Raw genomic sequence first — 23,248 nt, 5'->3', positions numbered from 1 at the left:
CAGGTGGAAATTGCGCAGTAGTTCGGCCCCGTGTGAACCCAGCCTAAGTCTTATATATGGATATTAGTTGGTAATTGTTATTAGATGCATCTATTGTGTTCACAGTATCGCTGACTTTTATGAATATGGAAAGCTGTAATTTTTTTATTGTGTTTTGCTAACTTGTTGCAATAAACTTTTGTGGTATTTTGCTAATTATGGCGTCCATTGATTTATAGCAGAAGTTTACCTATAAGGCTGGGTTCACACTTTGCGTATTCCCGGCAGAAATCCCGCGGTTTGGCCGCAGCAAAAACCGCGAGATTTCCGCCGGGAGAACCGCCACGGAAAAACCTGCGGCAGCTTTGAAGCGGCCCGGCCGCTCGCTTTTTCGCTGCGGCCAGTGCTCCCATAGAGGAGAGCGTGGCTGCGGCGGAAACAAAAGATAAAATGACATGCTGCATATTTTGAAACCGCAGCTGCGGCCGCCGCAGCCACGGTTCCAGCCTGACTTACCGCAGCGGATTGGCCGTCCCGTGTGGATGAGATTTCTGAGAAATCTCATCCACATGGCTGGCTAATCCCGAGATTAGCGGCCGCGGGCGGATTTGCCGCGGCAAAATTCTGCGCGGAATTTCCGCTGCAAATCCGCCCTGTGTGAACCCAGCCTAAATCTACGCTGTGATGGATATTCTTGGAGGGGCCCTATTGTTTGTGTAGGTGACCTATTGTTCGTCTTGCAAGAAAACGGCAGCAAGTTTATTTCCTGCGCACTTGTTTAATATTAGGTCAATGCATGAGCAGTAATTGATGAGCAGCATATATAATTATCATAAGTGTACGTTCCTCGTAGATTCACAACGCTTCAGACCTGCCGGCTGAATGAGAGTGAGCGTTCCCGTCTTGGCCGAGCTCATCGCTGTTTCCTCCTATCGCTACAGAAAGCCCAATTGAAGTGTATTTGGCACATACTGGAAATGACTCTATTTACTTAGGCTTCTGGAAGGGTGCTACAAAGCCCCAATGTATGTTCACGTTTCTCCGCGACTACATTACCGTAGCCCGCGTATTTTTCATAAAAGGTCGGATTGAGTTTGAAATCTAGGACAAGATTCAACTTAAACCCCAGAAATCCCCAGGCGCTGATTTTACTAGAGAGCAGTAGGAAACGTCTGTTTGCTCTTACATTTGCCAGATTAAAGTGCATTTTTCGTGTGTCGGCTGTAAACCAGGCGAACGTCAGTCGTCCAGAATAGCTTCATATTGATGTGGCCATTTACAGCTCCTGGTGGAATGGAGCTTCTACTACCTCTAACTTGTGTCTGTTCGCTCATCGTGTCCGGAGGAGTTCTCCCTTATGGTGATCTGCCTAAAATGGCGCCATCGCACTACCTAACGCATAGATTGGTTTGCAGTGTATTAGGGGGATTTTTTTTTTTTAAAGAATACAAGACATTTTTGTATTGAAAAAAAAAAAGTTTTCCTACAATTATGGAAATGGCTGCCAAAAAAGCAACAAAAGCCTCTTTGTAAATACATCTTTATAGTCCCTCATGTAAATCAGTAGTTATCTTATCAGTAGTGTGAATCTTATATGCATCCTTGGGAAACAAATGACAAGCTGACATAGATGGCGCTGAGCTCTTCATGCTTGTTGTGTGGCAAGGAGTTTGCTGGCAGCTACAACTGTGGAGGCGCTCTCGTCCACGAGACCTTATTGGATAATGGTTATGTGACTTGGGTACCTGGGACCTACAATCCATGTATTCAGCCATCTGCTTGTATCCGTATACTGGATTGTATCCACTGTGCACACTATATCATTAATCTCTAGTAGGTTGTTTCTGATTCAGCACAGTTTTGTTCGGGGTCCAATCGGGTGGTGGTGGATGGGGGGGACAGTTTATTTAGCCTCTTAATGACCACTCTATAGACTTTTTACGTCCTGCTTTGCTGGGCTTCAATCCCCAAGGACATAAAACGCGCTTCCTCTGGGAGTTAAAGCCCTGCAGGCTGTGGATGTGACCGGCCACACATTCACATTAAAGTCAATATAAAGTTAACAGCTTAGCTCCCCTTACGGATCGTACTCTCCCCTCCGCGATGTCCCACAGCGTTCTAGTCCTCCAGGACCTGACGCCGGCGTTTGCACATGTGCGCCAGACATCATTGCGTCATACGTACAAGCAGAGGATCGGGAGGCCAAGGAAATAAAAAAAAAACCTCTGCTCCTGGCTAGTAGCCGAGAGCAGGGAGCTGTCAGCTTTAGCTGCTGTTTAACAGCGATTATGTAGAAGTAAAAAAAAAAAATAAAAAAAAATCCATGCCCACGAGGGGAGATGACGTGACGTAACTAAGACACCCAGATTTATCCTCGGACCTTGCCCAGGCTTCTGCGCAAGCGCCCATCGCCAAGGTGGTGGCCGAATGCGCAAAAGCGGCAGATTGCCAGGGAAATTGAAAATCTCCTGGCTATCAAACGTACCCAAGAGTTTGGAGATTTCACGGGGGGCCGCGGTATGCAGGTCTTATGGATAACTGTGATTACATAAAAGTTTAAAAAAAAAAAAAAAGTGTTTCGCCTCCCGTCACTGATCTGATCCATGAAGGAAGGTGAAATTACTTATCTGAGGCCTACGGCGATGTCCCCCCGATGGGATCCTTATCCGTGGACCTTTCCCCAGCTTCAGCACATTCTCTCGTTGCCAAAATGGCAGACGCAATAACAGAAGCTAGGGAGGGCCTGGGAAATGTAAAATCTCCCTGCTCCTGGCTACTAAAGGTAGCCGAGAGCCTGGTGCAGTGACTAAGGCCTCATGTCCACGGGGAAAATCAGATCCGCTGCAGATTCTACATGTAGAATCTGCAGCGGGTCCCTCCTGCCCCGCGGACATGAGCGCCGAAAATAGCAATTTAAAAGTATTTACCTATCCGGCGCGGGCGGGGAATGTCAGCTGTTCCTCACGGCCGGATCTTCATTTTCGGCCGGCGGATGAATTCCTGACGCCGGCGGCACGTCGCCGGCACGTCGTCGACGTGCCGCGCGCATGCGCCGGGCACATCCGCCGAGCCGAAGCAAGGAAGATGCGGCCGTGAGGAACAGCTGACATTCCGCGCCCGCGCCGGATAGGTAAATACTTTAAATTCCTATTTTAGGTCTCCCGCGGATCCGGACGGCTTCCATAGGCTTCAATAGAAGCCCGCGGGAGCCGTCCCCGCGGGAGACCCGCATGAAAATGGAGCATGGTCCAGATTTTTTCATGCTCCATTTTTTTTTAAATCACTTTTATTGACGATCCGCGGGTATTTATGTACCCGCGGGTGGTCAATGCATCCCTATGGGGTGCGGATCCGCGCGCGGGAGATCCGCTGCGGATTTTAAATGTCATTTTGCCCGTGGACATGAGCCCTAAGGGCCGTGGTGAGCGGTCCTCAGTCACGTGATCCCTGTTATCAAACTGATGATAGCGATTACGTAAAATTTAAGACAGTTGAAGTTTGATGCTCCTTTTGGTTTGGGCCCCGTTGTGCATACAAACATAAGATTAGGGCCACAATGGGTATGTCTCTGAACACAGGACAACCAGGAGTATGCATTTTGGCATAAAAGTCTTCACTGAGATGCGTGCTGTACAAAAAAACTCTTTAAAATGACAAATGCTATAAGAATAAAATGTTTAATTTTTTTCCCCTTCTGCTATGCTCAGATTCATTCCAAAACTGAGGTATCAGAATACGCTATATACCCCTAGATAAATTCGTTAAGGGGTCTCGTTTTCAAAATTTGTGGGGGTTCTCTGTCGTTTTGGCCACTCAAGGGCTCTATAAGTGTGCTATGGGGCCTAGAACACCATCAAGTAAAATGTCTGTTCTGAAAACCACCGCCTGTTCCTTTCGGTTTGGGCCCCGTTGTGCATACGGACATAAGATTAGGGCCATAATGGGTATGTTTCTGAACACTGGAGAAACGGGTATCCATTTTGGGGGAGCAGAGCCTCATTTTCATGTGCACGGTGCTCTGCTGAGGGGTGTATACTGGGATGTTCTGCTGCAGATTCCGCCCCGTGTGGACCCATACTTGTATTTAGGTGCATTCTTAAAGTACTCACGGTATTTCGGCTGCTCTTTACACCTTCTAAGGATTCTCATTTTTCTACGCAGAAAAAGCAGCAGCTTCAAATGAAGATGAAGTTCAGAAAGCGGATGTATCCTCAACCGGCCAAAGTGTCATAGACAAGGATGCGCTTGGACCCATGATGCTGGAGGTATGGTGTCCGCTCTGGCTCTGCTGTCAAGTGGGCTGTTTGTGTTGTTACCTGCCGTTCCCTTTACTTGTACTCACAGAATAGTGTCTAGGTGATATCTGCATGGACAGCTGCTAGATTGTGCTGGGTGCTGCAGGGAGAGGGCATCTCTGCTGTTGTCATACAGTCTCGTTTCTGCACGTGTCCCGCTCTCTACGCTTCGTGCAGTAAGCAGCCTCAACTTTCTGTAGTGACAAGCATAAAAATAAACAAGATGACACGGAGACGTCAGACATTCTTCTGATGAATCCTACCAAGAATGTATCATTCCTTTGAAGACATAACATGACTGTTGCTTCTTGCGCCATGAATCAGCTTGTTTTATAGATGAATATTAACCCCTTAAAGATCAGAGTGTCTCGGGCCTAAAGGACCAGGCACTTTTTTAGTGATTTTACACATAGCCTTATTTTTTTGTTGGGTTGCCAAAATTATTTTTGCTGCTTTATTTGTGACATATAGGACTATTTTCGAATACTCTTTTTCACAGATTTTTTTTTTTTTTAAATTGAGGGTAATGTGTGAAGAAAAAAAAAATATATATTTTTTTGATTTTTAGTTATTTTTATAATTATTGTATTTCATAGAATCATAGAATTGCAGAGTTGGAAGGGACCTCCAGGGCCATCAGGTCCAACCCCCTGCTCAGTGCAGGATCACTAAATCATCCCAGACAGATGTCTGTCCAGCCTAGTCACTGAGAGTTGGTCTGGGGTCTGCTAAAACGCTGCAGCTCTGACATGTTGGGGGTCTCCGGTGGTCATGTGATCGCCAAGTCCCATACAAGCACCGCCACTTCCTGCATTCTCTATGTAGCTTTTGTCTTCTCTGACAGACAAGAACCCGCCTCCTGCTAGATCACAGGAGGTCTAATCCCACGCCATACTTTTATTTTGGCACAGGTCTAAAGCCCAGGACAAAGCACCATATATTTACAGCGCTTAGTCCTTAATGGGTTAAAGGGAGAATGTCACCAGGTTCCACCCCTTTAAACCACTCTCTATTGGGTCTTTGCAGGAGTCGCCTATGGCTCGTGTCCAAAGTGTGACTAAAGCTGCAGTTCTATACAGCGCAGGAGTTTTCCTATTTTGCTTGGTACGGCATACTGAGCTACAGGGGACCAGTCGTTTAGAAGGGGTGTCTTGTCCTACAGCCTGCTGAGAATGGTTCATTGGGGTGAAGCCTGGCGACAGGTTCCCATTGTAGCCTGCCTACCATGAGGGTGTGTAGGGGTATCTGTGGGGCGATCTGCTGCTCGGGCTGCATGTCAGAAGCAAGAAGCACTTTCAGTAAGGAAGCATCTGCTTTTTAATTGTCTTGAAATGTCAGCACGTTTGCATGTCATAAGTATATGGCCGTTGCTAAGCAACAGAGCAGGAATTGCAGTTTCCTCCGGAGAAGTAAACATCACATGACTGTGCAGAGCTCCTCGCTGTGTCCTCTCCATACAGAACATGCTTGCTTCTGCCTCGTTAGGCTCTGTTCACATCTGTTAGGGTCTTTGTCATTGTGGTCCATCGGGCGCGGTTGGTATCTGTTGTGACAGATTCGGCAATCCATCGCTGTCATTTTATTACTTCTAGAACACAACAACAATGACAGGGCTGACAACAGTTAGTAATAGTGCATGTCCTCAACCTGGTGTATTGTACTAGTGATAGGACCATTGCAAGTTCAGCGCCCTGTGGGACTTGATGCAAAGATCTTTTTATACGTTATTACAAAAAATGATAAAAACTTTAAAAAGACCCGTTTCCCAGTTGTGACATCAAAAGAAATAGGAAACCGAATTGGTAAAAGTGCGATCTGTTGAAATGTGATATTAATTGTCGCACAAAATGAGTGCCATTAGGGAAAAATACACAATGCCAGAACTGCCCTTTTTTTTTTTTTTTAAGGTTACCCCATCTCCATTGAACAAAAAGTGATCAAAAAGTCATATAGACCCCAAAATGGTACCAATAGAAACTACAGCCCACCCTGTGTTGTTTTTTTCCCCCTTCCCCTATTTTACCTCATGTTGGAATCTCTAAATGGTTTCCAATATATTATATGATACATTAAATGGTGACCTTAAAATTACAGCTCGTCCTATATAAAACAAGCCCCGTGCGGCTGTCTATGGAAATATAAATCCTGATTTTTCTCAGAAGTAGGAATAGAAAAATGCACAATGGCTGCAGCGGGAATGGGTTAACTAATTTTTCTTATCAAAAATATCAAAGATATTTGCCTATCCATAGGATAGATGATGAATAAGTGATCACTGAAGGGACTGCTGGGACCCCTAAGGATCATTGGAATGGCGCACCCAGATTCCCCCTATTCAGGCTGCCTGTCCACGGCCGATAGTCATAGCTTGATCCGTGATGACAAATCGCCCACGGATCAGGATATGAAAAGCTTTCCAAGGACTAACTATGGAAAGCGCATCCTGACATCCACGAGCGGAGAATTATAGCGATTCTCCGCTCGCGGGATTAAAATCGCGTCATGCTGCGATTTGCCGCGGTGAGCCCATCTATTAGATAGGCTCATTGCAGACACCTGTCGGTGCTCCCCCCTCCTCCCACGCGGCGGAATATCACTAGCAATATTCCGTTACAGCCGTGCACAGGCAGCAATACACCACGGGGTACATTCATGACCACTGCTCTCTTCACAAGGGGGTCCGTCACCATTCCTCAATTACAAGAATTGTTTCACTGCATTCGTCTTCCTTTCCTTGATTCCTCTGTCGGTGTGGGATGTTAGCGCTTCATCTAATACATTCATGGGAGCCAGTTCAGATCGGTAAACAGATGAATCATGAAACTAAACCCACATGTGCGTCCTGGCAAGTAACTCACGCATTATACTTGGACTACAATCCGGGGATCGGGATTGATTTTCTGGGACATTAAACAATAAATAAAGATGGCAGACGAGGAAGAATTTTATTTAGCGGTAGCTGCAACAACCAAAAATTAACAATCTTATTACTGAGCAAAAATTTGAATAGAAAACCCATCCTTATTAACCCCTTGATGAAGCGACATTCGAAACGAGGCAGGTAGTAGGTAATGATGATATGGGTTTGCTGGCACTGTATGTTATGCCCGTGTGGATCGGAATATAATGGCCATTCATTGGCTGTGTACGATGTAATGACTGATCCACTGACCTGCTGTTCATTAGCTGCTGTTCTATATGTTAATGGGTTTTATAGATTTGTTTGGACTTAGTAAAAATGTGTGTTTCTACTTACATTTTTGCTTACTGTTCGTCTTTTAATTGGAGTATATAACTGGATATGGGCACCGAGCATTTGCGTGGTTAGATAGTGGCCCTATGTTTTTTGTAAAAATGTTAATACTGCAAGGGCATGTTCACACGGGGCAGATTCCCTGTATTTACAGTAGCAGCAAAGTGGATTTGATTATCAAAATCTCATCCACATGCTGCGTAAAAAAACCCTTGCAGAAATTGACATGCAGAGTGGGATTTAAGTCCGCAGTATGGCCATTTTAGCACTGGATGTGCTGCGGGATCCACCTCTTCTGAATGAGGGGGTGAATTCTGCACCGAAATCCACATTAAAAACCATGTCAAAGTCTGCACCAATGAAAAAGTCAAGTTAGAGTTTGCTGCAACTGTCCTGGATTTAACGAGTCATGTGGCAAGTTAGTGTTGGCTACTTCTGTACTTTTAAGGGTGCTATTGCACGATTGCTGTTGATGCTCGGGTAGCAGCACTAATTGCCGGGCTACATCTACATTTGCAAGTTCAGCCCGGCAATTGTCAGGAAAATGTGAACCCTGGTGGCAGCCGCTAGCGCTTGGATAACGGCGCTCCAAGTGATTTAGCTGCTAGTCCTAAAGATTTATGTCCAGCTTCTAGTTTAAAACTCAATTGCCGCTGAACTTGTGCACATAGCGCTAGTGTGACACCGCATATACCGTGGGCATCTGAAGTCTCCGTCTGGAGGAATCGTGACAGAAACCTCAGACATACGGTTAATGGGTGCTATTTCGTGGCTCCATCACCCATAGGCTAGTGGTGTAACAGCAGATATACTGTGCACCATACACTGGATGCCTCTGCATAGAATAGCGCAGTCTGCCTGTTATTCAATGAAGTTAAGGGAAAAAGCCACTCCAAACAAACATCTAATTGGCCTCCTCTGGTTGAATGGGGAGGTATGGATCATTGGGGAACACTGTTTTAATGTATGTATCAGGGACTCACCTTATGCATGTGGTGAACATACACTTCAGATGCAGCGTCAAAGCAGCTTGACTAAGGCCGGACTCCCATAACCAGGTTGGATTCCGCATGCGAGCGTCCGGCCGCAGAAGCTGATCATGGAATCTGCAAATCTGGCCTTACACGACCCGATTTGAATTGCGGATTCCGCTACCTGCAGCAATGGTAAAACGTGGGCATTGAAGGGCATGCTTTTTCAAATTTTCCTTCATACTTGGAGATACGAAATGCAGATATCGTGAGTGGAAGAAAAATTACAGCAAGCTCTATTTTACTGCGGAATGCATTTGGACATCCTACATTGATGTCAATGGAGGTGTGCGACCCGCACCATCGCTAAGTGACAGCGCGTGAAATGCAATTTAAAAAAACCCAAACCTTTACTTACTGCGTATAACTGCCTGTGTGGCTCCGCGGTCATGCACAATACAATTAATTGTCATACGTAGTAGCTCACAGCCGGAATCCACTGCGGGCCTCCTGCATGCAGAATCCGACCCGTCATGTGAGCTCAGCCTAACAAATGAGTCCACATGGAGAAAAATCCCTCTTCCAGCTGCAGGAAGCAGACCGCTGCGTACATTGCGCAGTGGCTTAGTTGGTACAGAGCGCTGAGTTCTATTGAAGCGAGTAGGACTTGGCAGCGGAAGAAGTCCACATGCTTCTCCCCTCCATTCATTTCAATGGGACCACCAGCGATAACCGATTTGGTTATCTCCCCTATGGTTAAGCACTTTTTAGGGCATAAAAGTGAGTCCACTGAACCACAGAATGCTCGGTGCACAAAAATGCCTGCTTCTGCCCTCCGGCATTTTTTTTACGTGCCATCATTTGATTGGGGGGGGGGGGGGGGGGGGGAATACAGAATTCTTCCCCATCCCTCTGATATAATTGCAGCCCGCCCTGCATTATGATCTACAGAGCAAAATGTAATTGTTAGTATGAACTGAACTTTATAGTAGCTATATGTAAAACTGTGTTACGTGTTTCTTTCCCCAGGCCTTGGACGGGTTCTTTTTTGTGGTGAACCGTGAGGGGAATGTAGTGTTTGTCTCTGAGAATGTGACTCAGTATCTCCGGTACAACCAGGAAGAGCTAATGAATACCAGTGTATACAACATATTACACGTCGGAGATCACAATGAGTTCATCAAAAACCTGCTGCCAAAGTCTTTAGGTAATATACACCATCATTGTTTTCATTCGGATCTCTGCGTTGCTCATTCTCTTTTACTGCTTCTTAGAAACTGTTTCAGTTTGGAGACTTACAGTGTTCTTCACATTTTCCCCCACAGTTAATGGGGGACCTAGACGTAATAGCCATACCTTTAATTGTCGTATGCTGGTGAAGCCAATATCAGAGTGTGAAGAAGAAACTCATGACAGCCGGGAAACGCACCAGAAATATGAAACTATGCAGTGCTTTGCAGTATCCCAACCAAAGTCCATTAAGGAAGAAGGAGAAGGTATGCTTATTGTGAGGCTCAGCAGATCAAGGACTTTCACCTTGTTTTCTTGAGCTGGCATGTCATATAATGTCCTTATGATTCCCCTTCACCAGCATCATCCCCTGTTCCTTGTAGTCTGTAGTTCATTTTATGTCAGTAAATGTAAATAGCCCATAAACAAAGCCATCATCCCCTTCTTATCTGCTTGTTGGGTTTAAATGCCTCGTTCTTGTATGAAATAATCGTTTCTCTGTTTTGAAGATTTACAGTCTTGCTTGATATGTGTGGCCAGAAGAGTTCCAATGAAAGAAAGACCTCCTGCTCCTTCATCCGAAACATTCTCAACTCGTCAGGACTTGCAAGGTAATCATCCACCTTGCTGTCATTACCTGTCTGTATCAGAGAGACCAGTAAGCATATTGCAGGATTTTTAGGAGTTTATTTGCAGACCTGTAACCCTGATGGATATTATTTAATACGGGTAGTTTTACAAAAGTTAAAGGGGTGTTCCCATCTCAGACCTTTATGACATGCCCACCAGATAAGCCATGGAAGTCTGATAGACCTTTTGGGATCTGCACCTATCTCAAGACTTGAGCCTGACCATTTCTGGCCTAACTATATGTTGTGGCTAGGAGGGATCAAAAGTTATGGAAATCTCTATAAAGAGTTTGTATAACTCCCATAAAAGTTAATGGGAGTTAAAGAAACAGAGTAGCACACTGAGTAACGCTGTTTCCACACCTCCCAAGTTACAGAAACAGGATAGATTGGTGTGCTTTGCGGTTTCCACAACTCTTATTCACTTCTATTGGAGTTATAGAAATCATGTAGCGCAGCCCTGTCGGTGGCCACATATACACTGAACACCTATTGTTTTAAGTCCCTCTTTCAAGAGATTATTTGGCCGATAGCTGTCCAAATGTTTTGCCCAAATTATCTTTTCGCCGTACTGTATCTCTGTGCATTTCCAGATGCAGTATACTGGTGGGTGGAGTTATGATTACCTTGTCCTTTCAGGTAAAATCACATCTCTGGACACGAGCACCATGAGGGCGCTAATGAGACCAGGCTGGGAGGATTTAGTGCGGCGCTGCATTCAAAAATTCCATTCTCATGATGGCGAATTGTCTCTCAGCAAAAGGCATCATCAAGAAGGTAAAGTCTTCATAGTGGCATCCTGAAAGCTATGAAAGTGATAGTTCTTTTGCTGTGATTTTATTACTCAGTTGCCATGTAGTCAGTGTTGAGATATTCACCTCATCTTCCTCTTTATTTTTAATTTTACTTTCTTTTTCTGGTAACTTCTTAAAGGCAAAGTTGGAGTACGTTGACAAAAGATCTGATCCCGGCACAGGCACATACATTCCTAAAGGCAGCACAGATAGTGATTCCCTCTAGTTTTTCATAGTATTAGTGGCACCTGCCTTACCTGCATTTCTGCTGGGTTAACCAGTATTACAGCTAGTTATGTGCTTTTTCATGATTCTGCAGTTTAATACCTTTCTACTTCTCATGGTAACGTCAATAACTGTGTTTATGGAGTCTTTTTATAATGTTGTGTTCGCGTTGAACTGTGTTAAGAGTCAGTGCGGCCCATGGAGCTGCACATCAGCTTTTTGCTACCTGCTTTGCGTTTCAGATTTTCAGCTGCAGTTGTGCATGGTGCGTTGTAATACATTGATAATGAGCCTATAGATAAGGAAATACAGCATACAAATCTTGTTGTAGGACTTACTCGTTGGCAGCACATCACCCTGTGTCATCGGCATGTACTGCCGGTAAACTGTGTGGGGACGAGCAATCTTATTAATGATCTAGCATTCATCTGCCACATGCAAACAGCAGTAACAAGCCCTGATCAGCTTCCTACATGGTCGATCAATGCTTGTTAACAAGAGGGAAAATCTGCAGTGTAAAAGTCCCCTAAAGGGCCATTTACATGGAACAATTATTGCTCAAAATTCATTCAAATGAATGAAATTGAGGGAATCGTCCCATATAAATGCAAAAAATCATTTGCTGTTCGTTCACTTCTCATTATTGCTGACTTTCAGTCAGCATAAAAAACATTGTTGGATCGCTTGATTCTTGCTGAGTGTTAATACTCAGTGCGTCACATAGAAGGTTAAGCGCTGAACGAGAAGTCCGCGATCCAGCGGTGGTTTCTGCCTGTCTAAACGCTCTGCACGAGTGCCAACGACCTTAGTGGTAACGGCGCTCGTTTCGTCAATTAGACTACTCTCATCCCATCCTAATGGGACTTTAGGCTCTGTTCACATCATTCTACAAGCCCTATTTCGTAGTAATACATTGAGAGGGTTTCCAGATGGAAGACTGCAACAGGATAACATTGCTAATAGGCTCTTGTTGTAAAGAAAAGTATGTGCTTGTATACCTTTGTATGGAATAGTCTAATGTCTGTTAATATTGCCTTCCTCTCTTCTTCCTCCAGTTCTCAGGGTAGGACTTGCATTAAGTCCTATATACCGATTTTCATTGTCTGACGGCACAGTTGTTGCTGCCCAAACGAGGAGCAAGCTGATCCGCTCTCAGAATACAAATGAACCTCAGCTTGTAATATCCATACACATGCTTCAAAGGTAAGGACCTATGTGCTGTTCAATGACGGTTATTACCGTGATACATATACAGTTAGTGTTTGGGAAGGTTGAACCAGTCACATGCCCTCAAGATTTATATTAGATGGCAAAGAATGCCAAAAAAGCAAGCTATCCCTACGTAGAGAAATACTAATGAGCCATTATCATTCATGACTGACTGTGTGGGTGTCATGAGCTACAGGTGCCAGAAGGATCCGGGGTAGGGTTGCAGAGATCGCAGTACCAAGCGTTTGTATGTGTGTAAGCTTTTAGGACTTGAGAGTCTGGCTGTGAAGATTTACTATGCCAAAGTTTTAAGTTACAGCAGTTGCAAAACAGGTGCCAAGTTGTAGCCGAGTATCTATAGTTAGCCGGCCGCAGATTGTCGGCACTACCGTTACACTTTTGTTGTATTGTCTTCTGTAATTACTTTTATACCCCTCTTTGCCGATTTGCTGCGATCTCCCTTACTTCAATATCACTAAGTTTATTATACTTTGTTGTAGTTTTTACATTTGTTTGTAAACTATTTTAACTAGGCAGTCTTACTATTTGACCTGCATACCAGTATATTTTAGCACTGTGATGCTGGATGCTGCAAGTAATATTAAGCATCAGTAAAATGATGATGTGTGATTTATGGATTTTTTTTTTTTGCCTCCCAGAGAACAGAATCTATGTGGAATGAATCAGGACATGACTGGACAAAACATGGGCAGCCCGGCTCATCAAGCGGTGTGCAGTGGGAACCCCGGTCAGGACATGACCATAAGTAGCAATATGAATTATGCCATAAATGGCCCAAAGGAACAAATGGGCTTGTCAGCTGGCAGATATGTTGGCTCGGGTGGGATGAATCATGTCTCCAGCATGCAAGCTACCACTCCTCAGGGTAATAACTATGCACTCAAAATGAATAGCCCTTCACAGGGAAGTCCTGGTATGGGCCAGGGTCAACCTAACTCTATGCTTTCCCCAAGGCATCGTGTAAGTCCGGGAGTGGCAGGAAGTCCTCGTATTGCACCCAGTCAGTTTTCCCCTGCAGGAAGTTTGCATTCTCCAGTTTGTAGTAGCACAGGAAATAGCCATAGTTTTGCCAATAGCTCTCTGAATGCACTTCAGGCTCTTAGTGAGGGCCACGGGGTTCCCCTTGCCCCACCCATGGCATCACCTGACCTGAAAAGTGGAAATGTACAAAATTCACCAGGTAGCATGAACCCACCCCAACTGAGAAAAATGGGGAGTGTGGATGCTAAAGAATCTTTTGGGCTTTATGGGGAGCAGCCTGAGGGTGGAACTGGGCAAGCAGAGACTAACTGCCGCTCATCGGACCAGAAGGATTGTAACGAAAGCATGGCTCCTGGTGGGGACAAAATGGATGGTCAGAACCGATTGATGGACAGCAAAGGCCAGACCAAACTATTGCAGTTACTTACCACCAAATCTGATCAGATGGAGCCTTCACCACTCAACCCTTTGGGAGATACAAACAGCAAAGACTCCTTGGGACATTTTGCAGCCAATAGTTTGTCTGCCTCAGCACATGGAACCTCACTGAAAGAGAAGCATAAAATTTTGCACAGACTTCTTCAGGACAGTAGCTCGCCCGTTGACCTGGCCAAGCTCACTGCAGAGGCCACTGGGAAAGAACTGAATCAGGAGTCCAATAGCACAGGCCCTGGCTCTGATGTTACCATAAAGCAGGAACCAGTGAGCCCCAAAAAGAAAGAAAATGCACTACTTCGTTACTTGTTAGATAAGGATGATAGTAAGGATAATCTAGCGGATATCACACCCAAGCTGGAGCGTTTGGATAACAAGATGGACGCTGCCAACTGCAACAAGTCAACACCTATCAAGATCGAAAAAGAGGAGCCTGGATTTCCATCTGATCACGTAAGAACAAATCAAATGTCTGCTGACATCTTGCATGTTTATTGATTTGCTTAACCCCTTGAGTGGCAGGTTTCCTACCACCCTGTCGTGCCCACCAGGGCAGGTTTTTTAAAATGGTCTAATCATTGAATTTCAACTAGTTTTGCAGTTGCGTCTCAAGAGCCATAACTTTTTCATTTTTCCATTGACATGGCCATATAAGGGCTTGTTTTTTGCGGGACAAGTTGTGATTTTTTAAACAGGGGGGAGGAAAAAAAGAAATGGGGAAAAAAGAAAAAAAGGGGCCATGTCATTAAGGGGTTAAATAATGTATTAACTTCCTTCTCTGGGTCATTACGACGCATGGATACCACATGTGTGATTGTATTTTTGATTTTTTACAAAGTAAAGGGAGACAAGTGTTTTTTTTAATTTTTTTTAAAATTTATTTTTTTTGTCCCTTTAGGGGACTTCCACAGGGACCCATCAGGACCCCTGATCACATTCCAGGGGTCCGATGGTGGCAGCCCTTTACATGCTGCAGTGACAACCCTTTACATGCTGCAGTCACATAGACTGCAGCATGTAAAGGGTTAACACAGCAGAGATCGGAGGTTTTCTCTGATCTCTGCTGTAAGAGCTAGTACCTAGCAATATCTTCTGCTGGTTTTTCAAAGCCCTTGCACTGCTCTGTGTGGGTCTGTGCAGGCAGAGCACACTGTCACAGCTTGTGGCATTGTGCTCTGCAGCTCCCATAGTGATACATAGCCCGGAAATCTTCCGGGCTATGTTGCTATGAGCAGTGGAGCTTGTCCCCGGAAATTTTAGGGGCGTGCCACTCAAGGGGTTAAAGGGGTTCTCGGAGACCTCCTGAAAATGATGGGGTTGAAGGGCAGAGACAAGAATAACCTAAGAAAAGAAATCTTCCGCTCTTGATATAACCCTGTTGCTCCAGGGCTGCTATCTTGTAGTGGTTACGTGCCGACTATATGTACATGATGGCTGCACCATCACTGAGTGCGATAGTCACGTGTGGTAGTCAGTACTTCATCACTGCAGGAAGACGGTACTGAAACGGGATTGGGGGGGGTGGTGAAATATGGTTTCATATTTACCACAGCCCCTGCTTTTAGCTAACTTTTCTGTGTCTTGGAAAGGCCCTTTAAGGCGTCTTTGACATCTGGTTTCTGGCATTCCATTCTCCTTTTCTGTCATAGAAGCAGGAAATGCAGAATGTCAGCCAGGAACAGGTTAATCACATGACAGAAACGACGGCACCCAGCAGACCCTATTGCTTTTAACGGGGTCCATCAGGCTTCCGTTGTGTTACACAAAGGGTTTTGTGCCGGATCGCTGCGTCCAACTCCCATGTGAACAGAACCCAAGCTGTATTATATAAGCCAGTATTACAGCATACCTACCACTGGGTAAAGGGGGTGTGGAGGGGGTGTCTTTGGTTTATCAGCCCCTGTAATGGGAAAACCCAGTTCTTTAAATTGGCTGTCATTGACCGCGCGGCCTGCATAGTTTTCCCATCCTGGTGGAAGAGGACAAAAAATGCGAAATCTTGCTGGTTATTGTAAGATCTGACAGCTGTGAATAAAATATTGGTGTTAAATTTGAATTCTAGCAAAATAATTCAGCTCTCCATTATTTACATCTGCCAGATCCAGAGCTTTCACATGTCTCTTCTGCTGGACTTTATGGGAAAAACTCCATTTTTCATAATAGGTGTGTGGCCTGAAAAGGCATTTGAGGGTTTTTTGCTTGTTTTAATTTTTTTTTTATTATGTTGGAAAAGAAAATGTTGTTTTTGCTGCGCATCCAATTACCATGTGACAAAACCAACTGAACTTTCTTTTTTTTGCAAATTTCCCCAGTTTAGAGATGCGGTTTTTGGCCGCAGGGCTTACTTCTGCAGGTACATAACTAAGGTAATTAGTGGTAAAACACGCACGCGTTTGTCACATGGTGCTATACATTAATCGTATTCCAGAACATATTTCTTGCGGAGTGGGCTTTGTTGACACTTGCACTGTTCCTTATCTGGCTTAGAACGATATTGATTTTATTTTTACTACTTTTGCACCATAAAAACAAGTTTTTAAAGAAAAACAATTTAATCTGCATCGCCGTATTCTAAGGCCAATAACATTTTTATTCCTCTAGCAACGGAGCCGTGTCAGGTCTTGTTTTTGCCGGAAGAGTTATAATTTTTATTGGTACTATTTTGAGGTACACGTGACTTTTGGATTGTTTTTTATGACCTTTTTTTTTGGGAAGCTAACAAAAGAAAATGAGCAATTTTGGCATTACTTTTTAAAATTTATATTTACGATGTGCGCCATTCAAGAATAATTTCATTGTCTGGGTCGTTACGAATGCAGTAAGAGGAGTTTCACAGGGTAATTCCAATATCACCGCGGCAAAATTGCGTCTTTGTTCACGTGATTTTTGAGCGTCAGTGCTGCTTTTTCTCAATAAATCAATGCTGCCACTTTTTTTTTTTTTTAAAGTGTCATTTTGCCGCGATTTTCTCACAAGAAAGACTATGGGACTTTCTAATGTTAAAAACACATCACACGAAGTTTGGAAACCATTGAAAAGCATGGGGTTCATAATTTTGCGATTTCACACACTCCTCTCTTGAAAATCTCGCAATTTTATTACCTGTGTGAAATCGGCTTAATGCCTATAGAAGCCGTGTTGCTTTTTAACAAAATGTTTGTATTTTATCTGTTTAAGGCTCCCTGCACACGAGCAGAAATTCCGCGGCGGGATTTCCCGCGGAATTTCCTCTGCTGGAAGCCTGCATAGGATTGCGCTAACCAACGCAATCCTATGCAGACAGCTGTGATTTGGCCGCGCGAAATATCGCGCGGCAAACAAATCGTGGCGGCCCCGCACAGAAATGTCACTCACCCGCCGCCGTCTCCGGTCTGCGCATGCGCCGGCTGCCTGGCAAGCCGGCACATCAAGGAGCCAGCGGGCGCGGGTGAGTATACGCTGGTCCCTGCAGGTGCTCGGGTCGGGTCCCGCGGCGAGAATTCTCGCTGCTGGATCCGACCCGCCCATCTGCAGGCGCCTAAACCGTTTTTTTTTTTGACAAGTTAAAATTTGAACAGTTGTAAACTGTTTTTTTTCCCTTTCAGTTAAACTGTATTGGACCTTTTTTGGCTATATGTGTGCATTACTAATGTAGTGCATTCTACTAAGCCTATGACTTATTCAAATCTGCAGGAGGTGTGGCCTGATGGGCAGACATGGAGGCCTTTGTCAGGCTTCTTGCTGCCATGGGACCCCATTGGTGCCTCAGAATCACATTGAGAGGTGTTTATGCGGTGACAGAGCCCCATCTCCCTGTCAAGTGCTTTCATGTTGCAGTTGCTTTTGCTTGTGGCATCTAAGGGGTTAAGCTGCCAGGGTGTGAGCTTTCTCCATTCCTGCCTGTAGTCAGTGAAGCCACTGCCTTTAAAAAGATATAGCGTATATTCAGGTTTAAAGCCCATTAGTGAGGTCAGTAAAAAGGTGTATTGCGGTCACCAGGGCGTTAATATCTGTGTTCTCAGCTAGCATCATGTAATGTGCAAAGTGCATTTTGCTTCTGCTTTTTGTGCCGACCCTTTATCATATTGCCGTTGCTCCACCCAGCTGTATGTGTATTCTCACTTCCTACTCGTAGCTCGGACTCATTAGCACCCTCTCATCAATCTACAGGATGAGCCGGTCCTTTACTGTAGGGATACTGTACTGGAGCAGCAGTAATTCATGGGTGGATGTTCACCTGTCATCTAAATATAGAAGAAATCTGCATAAAACGTGTAGAAACTTAGTAATTATAGCCTGGCTGATGGCCCATTCCTATTCCCTGCTGGTTCAGTGTCTGGAGACTTTCTGGGAGGGCTGACTTTATATGTGGCGCTGTAAGGGGAGGGTCTCACGTAGTCGTGGCCAACAGCCCTGCAGTCATGGAGGTTGACGCAGTGCAAATACATTGAGTGGTAAAACTAAGGTTGATTGTTATTGGCTGTGGCCATTGTCCATAAACAGGTGAGTTAACCTTTCATTCATTTACAAGGGAAGGGTATTGTTTCTCCTAATCTAAGGCCCCTGTGCATGGCTGTGACGGAATATCACCAGCGACATTCCCACCTCGGGGGACATGGGGGAGCGCTGACAGGTCTCAGCAGTGAGCCTATCTAACATATAGGCTCACCGCAGAGAATTACGGCAAATCGCGGCATGCTGCGATTTATATCCTGAGAGCGAAGAATCGCTATGATTTTCCGCTCATGGAAGTCGGCGCTGCGCTTTCCATAGCAACGCTATAGAAAACGTCACACAGCGTGATCGCCGGCGGATCATTGCCCGTGGACATGCAGCCTTACATTGGCTTGCAGGAATGCTGCCATCCAATAGGTGGCGCTGCAGAGGTATTATTCCATTTTCCTTCTACTCATTTGCAATTCACTCTGACCGTTCCATGAGATCCTACCCTAACTGCCAGTAGGAATGTTCGCTTCCTCTAGCTCCTTGCAGCATTTTTTCCGGCTCGTTCACACTTGAATGAATAGACTCTGTCCTTTGCCACTTGACTATAATGGGTTCCATCCAGCCGGCATTTTTGCAGACAACATACACAGCTTGCAGCACTATAAGGCTGGGTTCACATGGGGCAGATTTGCAGCGGAAATTCCGTCCAGAATTTCGCCGCGGCAAATCCGCCTGTGGCCGCTAATCCCGGGATTAGCCAGCCACGTGGACTAGCCCGGGATTAGCCAGCCACATGGACACGGGACGGGAAATCCGCCGCGGCAAAGCCGGCACTGCGGTGCGGATTAGCCGGCCGCAGCATGCTGATTCTTTTTCTTCCTCCGCTGCGGCCGCGCTCTCCTCTATGGGAGCGCCGGCTGCAGTGGAAGAGCGAGCGGCCGGGCCACTTCAAAATCTGCAGCTAAGTGCCACGGGTTTTGAAGCAGCGCTTCTCCTGGCGGAAATCTCGCGTTTTTTCCGCTGCGGCCAAACCACGAGATTTCCGCCGGGAATCCAGTGTGTGAGAACCCAGGCTTAATCTGCAACAGAGACTCTAGCGCAGGTGTGAATGAAGCCTTGATAATGTTTACTATATAGAGTATATCGATTTTGTCTCCCGAAGGTTTTTAGAAGAGCCCTTTGGCGTAACTATAGGGGATGCAGTTGCACCCGGGCCCAGGACCCTTGGGGGGCCCATAAGGCCTCACTTCTCCATATAGGGAGCCCAGTACTATGAATAAAGCATTATAGTTGGGGGCCCTGTTACAGGTTTTGCATTGGGGCCCAGAAGATTCAAGTTACGGCTCTGGCCACAACCAAGTAACATTGGGTTTTACTGGCTAGAATATTATAAATGGAAGTCGTATCAAAATTTGGGAATACTTTTGGTATATATGAAAAAATGCAATAAGCGCTGCTATTAAACGTATTAATTCTCCTTAATCCAGTAAGACACAACAGCCGGGCTGAGACATAACAGCAGCACAATCAGATTCAGGCCAGTTTCTTAGCATCGGAATCTCAGAGCGGCGTCCTTCCTCAAGGTTAATCCCAGCTACTGGCTGTTCCTTACATGCGCTGCAGAAAGTTTGCTGACCTGGAATACAATGCTATGTTTCTGCTCTATTAGGAAGCTTTTCTTACTTTTGCCGTGGTGGCAGCGTTTCATTTCCGTCTTCTGGTGGGTATATGAATGTCTTCACGGATGTATGGAAATGGGGATTTTATCATCTGAACACATAACAGGTATTAATGAACGTGGGGTACCTGGCAGTGGGGTCCTAATGATGGAGATCGGGGAATCTGGTGCTTGTACAGAGATGTCATGGGTTGCTAAACCTTTACCGGATCTCCGTAGGCCTCTGATTTCATATGCTGGTTTGCCGCATCTTCTGTTTTTGGGTGATTCTTGTTCAAGAATCGCCCATTATTTTTTATGGGAGTGTTAAAACGTACCGCACTTGTGTGCCAAGTGAGTGTGATTCGTTTTTAAAGCATTTTACTATTGGATCCACATACGAATCCCACACGTAAGGCCAGGCTCACACAAGTGTGCGGTAAAATGCTGCGCGTATAATAGCGCTTTACCGCTGTGTGAGCCTGCATATCGCCGCGATTTTTACCTGCACATGACAGTATCTCACACGCTGTCGTGCGCAGTTTATTCGGTTTCAATTTATTTTTCTCATTTCAAATACATTTGTGTAAGCCTGGCCTAAACCTGATCCATATCGCACGATTTTGACACAAAAGCTCATCAGTCTTAGGCGTACACGGGTGATTTTTTTCATGCATTAGTTCTGCGTGTTGCAAACCAGACAAATCTTGCACATTAATTTCCAATGGAGTAATTCACATGAGCAGTTTTTCTCTTGCACCGATAGTGCCAGATTGAACAATAGCAGCACTTCCACTCTGGGAATCACTCTTTCTGCGCAAAAGAAATCGCACCTGCATGTCTGTGACTTGTATGCGAGTACGATGCGTCTTTTTAAACTTTATTGGAACCACTTTTAATTTTTTAAAAAACTTATTTATATGTGTGTTTTGAACATTGTTTTTGCGCAAATGCATTGCGCATGCTTAAAAAAACACGTGCAAAATTGGTTTACGAGTGCGATACTGGTCCTATTGCAAATAAGGGAGATGGAATAAAACCTCCACAGTGCTACCTATTGGAAGGCAGCATTCCTTCAAGCCAAAGTTAGACTCTTTATACAAGCCTTGTAACAATGACCGGGAATTAAAAGCAAAGCCAGAGTTATTTGCATATTACCCAGAGGAGCGTGCATGGTCATTTGAGTCGCCTCACTCACCGTTTATAGTTCCTCTCCCTAAGGAGAACAGATAGCGTTGCTGACTGGTCCAATTTTATTGGATTGACACCACACTCGCCCTTGTAAATATATCCCTAAGGTACCTCTACATGGGACAAACGGCCCACAGACTATCGCTTCTGTGCTTTCAGAGAATGTAGACGGAGTGATCGGAGATCTCTTCCACCGCCCGCCTCCATTCACTGCCAACAGGCCGTCATAGATGAACGACTATGTGCTTACACAGGCTGACAGCTGTTTTGGTTTTCAGGTGAGCCAAAAACCAACTCGGACAGGTAAGCGATTTCTCTTAGTGCCATGTTGTCGGCTGCCTGTACACAGGACAACAATCGCACAAATTTGGAGTTTCTAACAAGTGTTGGTCAATAATCGCCCTGTGTAAGGGTACCTTTTACTCCGAGGCAGTACAGCTCCTTCAGTATGTAGAGCACATAACAATATACATCATTACTGAGATTGAGTACGTTTGGGGAAATTCTCAGATAGCTTTTCATTGCAGCCAGCATTGAGGATTGGGGGATAACCCCAGTACCCCCCACTTAGCCCGCCGGTCCTGACTTGTCATGCTGGTACATGTAGTCGTACAACATAAAGGTTGGGTTATGCCTTTGCTTTAGGTCTGCAGTTTGCAGACATTGAAGACTGGTTAACGCTTGCTGTTCCCAGAAATGTTAAGTCCGTCTCCTGCATACAAATTTTTCGGCTTTTTCATGCTAAAGTAAAGGGCAGTGCAGCATTTTATGTTCTTCTTCTTGGATGGCTGACATTTCTCTAATGAGGCTGCTGCCGCTTCCCCACTCATTACAAAGCGAACACATCTTGATTGTTACCGTCTGCTGTCGTTCGCTGGAAAACCGTGTATTTTAGATGCTAGACTTTGATAAAGTCCAGCTGAAGTGGCCTCTACAGGAGTACAAACGGCTACAAGCAGGAAATGTGCGCCCAATGGCAATACTTTCCCACTTCTGCAAGGAAGCCTCTATGGGATGATGTGTTACTTGATCGCGTTCCACCGGTAATGGCGAGAAGTGGGGGGGGGGGGGATAATGGCAACAATCGGTCAAGCCCGGAAACAGAGTCTTGTAGAAAGGGGTCAAATAAAATAGTGGTCCCCCTCGTCTTGGGCTCTGGGGCAATTTGTCGTTTGCTCTATCTCCGTGAAGCAGCACAAGCCTCAGCCGCTTTGTCACACTTAGGCCAGGCGTAATTTGATTGCATATAACGGACATAATGTACATGCGCGGAATACACGGTGAAGGGAGTCCATAAAAGTCCATTGATTTTCATTGATCCATCCACACTTTTCTTGCGTAAATAAGAGCGCAGCATGTTCTATCGTACCACATTTTACACACGTACAGCCCTATTGTTTTCTGCAGGTGCGTACGGAACGCAGTGCATGTTTTTTACGCATGTTGCTAAAAAATATTGGAAGAAAGTTACCAAAAAAAAAAAGCCAGTGCAAGACCGCGTACGTAAAATAAGCTGTTCGCACACAGGCAAAAACAGAGATACGAAGATCCCACCGCCGATAGAATGCTGTGACTTTTACGCAGCGTTTTACCCTACGATCGTGTGAGCCTGGCTTAAGGGTTAGGTTCACACAAGGTAGAAATGCCAGGGAAGATCTGCAGCACATTACAGTATACCGGCAGTGCGGATGAGGCTCGGAAGAATCTTATCTACATAATGCCGGAGAAATCTGCAGCATAAATGATTTTCAGCGTGGATTCCACCTCCCAAATGAGTTGCTGAAATCCCGGTCAATCTGTATGTTACATGTGGATGTTGATGTGGAGACGGGAAGGGTAAACAGAAGTAGAGGACTTCTGGGACCCACATAGAAGACCTTCTCATCCTTGTAGACTGCAGTGTTTACAGGGACCGATATCAGTATGAACGTTCACCCTGATGTTTGTCTACCT

At 45.2% G+C, this 23,248-nt stretch overlaps 1 protein-coding gene across 6 annotated transcripts in view; it reads left to right on the top strand.

The window, feature by feature from the left end:
* NCOA2 (nuclear receptor coactivator 2) overlaps nucleotides 1-23,248 on the top strand; it is a 76,357-nt gene that overhangs the window by 26,081 nt on the left and 27,028 nt on the right. For all 6 annotated transcript variants that reach the window (XM_066578249.1, XM_066578248.1, XM_066578250.1 and 3 more), the window contains exons 4-10: nucleotides 4,141-4,244; nucleotides 9,528-9,705; nucleotides 9,824-9,994; nucleotides 10,238-10,339; nucleotides 10,997-11,134; nucleotides 12,432-12,579; nucleotides 13,245-14,475. In XM_066578249.1, coding sequence (XP_066434346.1) covers nucleotides 4,141-4,244; nucleotides 9,528-9,705; nucleotides 9,824-9,994; nucleotides 10,238-10,339; nucleotides 10,997-11,134; nucleotides 12,432-12,579; nucleotides 13,245-14,475 — 2,072 coding nt within the window. The remainder of the gene's footprint in view (nucleotides 1-4,140; nucleotides 4,245-9,527; nucleotides 9,706-9,823; nucleotides 9,995-10,237; nucleotides 10,340-10,996; nucleotides 11,135-12,431; nucleotides 12,580-13,244; nucleotides 14,476-23,248) is intronic.

Source organism: Eleutherodactylus coqui, chromosome 9 (genome assembly GCF_035609145.1).
Source record: "Eleutherodactylus coqui strain aEleCoq1 chromosome 9, aEleCoq1.hap1, whole genome shotgun sequence".
Lineage (NCBI taxonomy): Eukaryota > Metazoa > Chordata > Amphibia > Anura > Eleutherodactylidae > Eleutherodactylus > Eleutherodactylus coqui.
The sequence above is the reverse complement of the archived record's forward strand: the minus strand, read 5'-3'. Positions and strand labels throughout refer to the sequence as shown.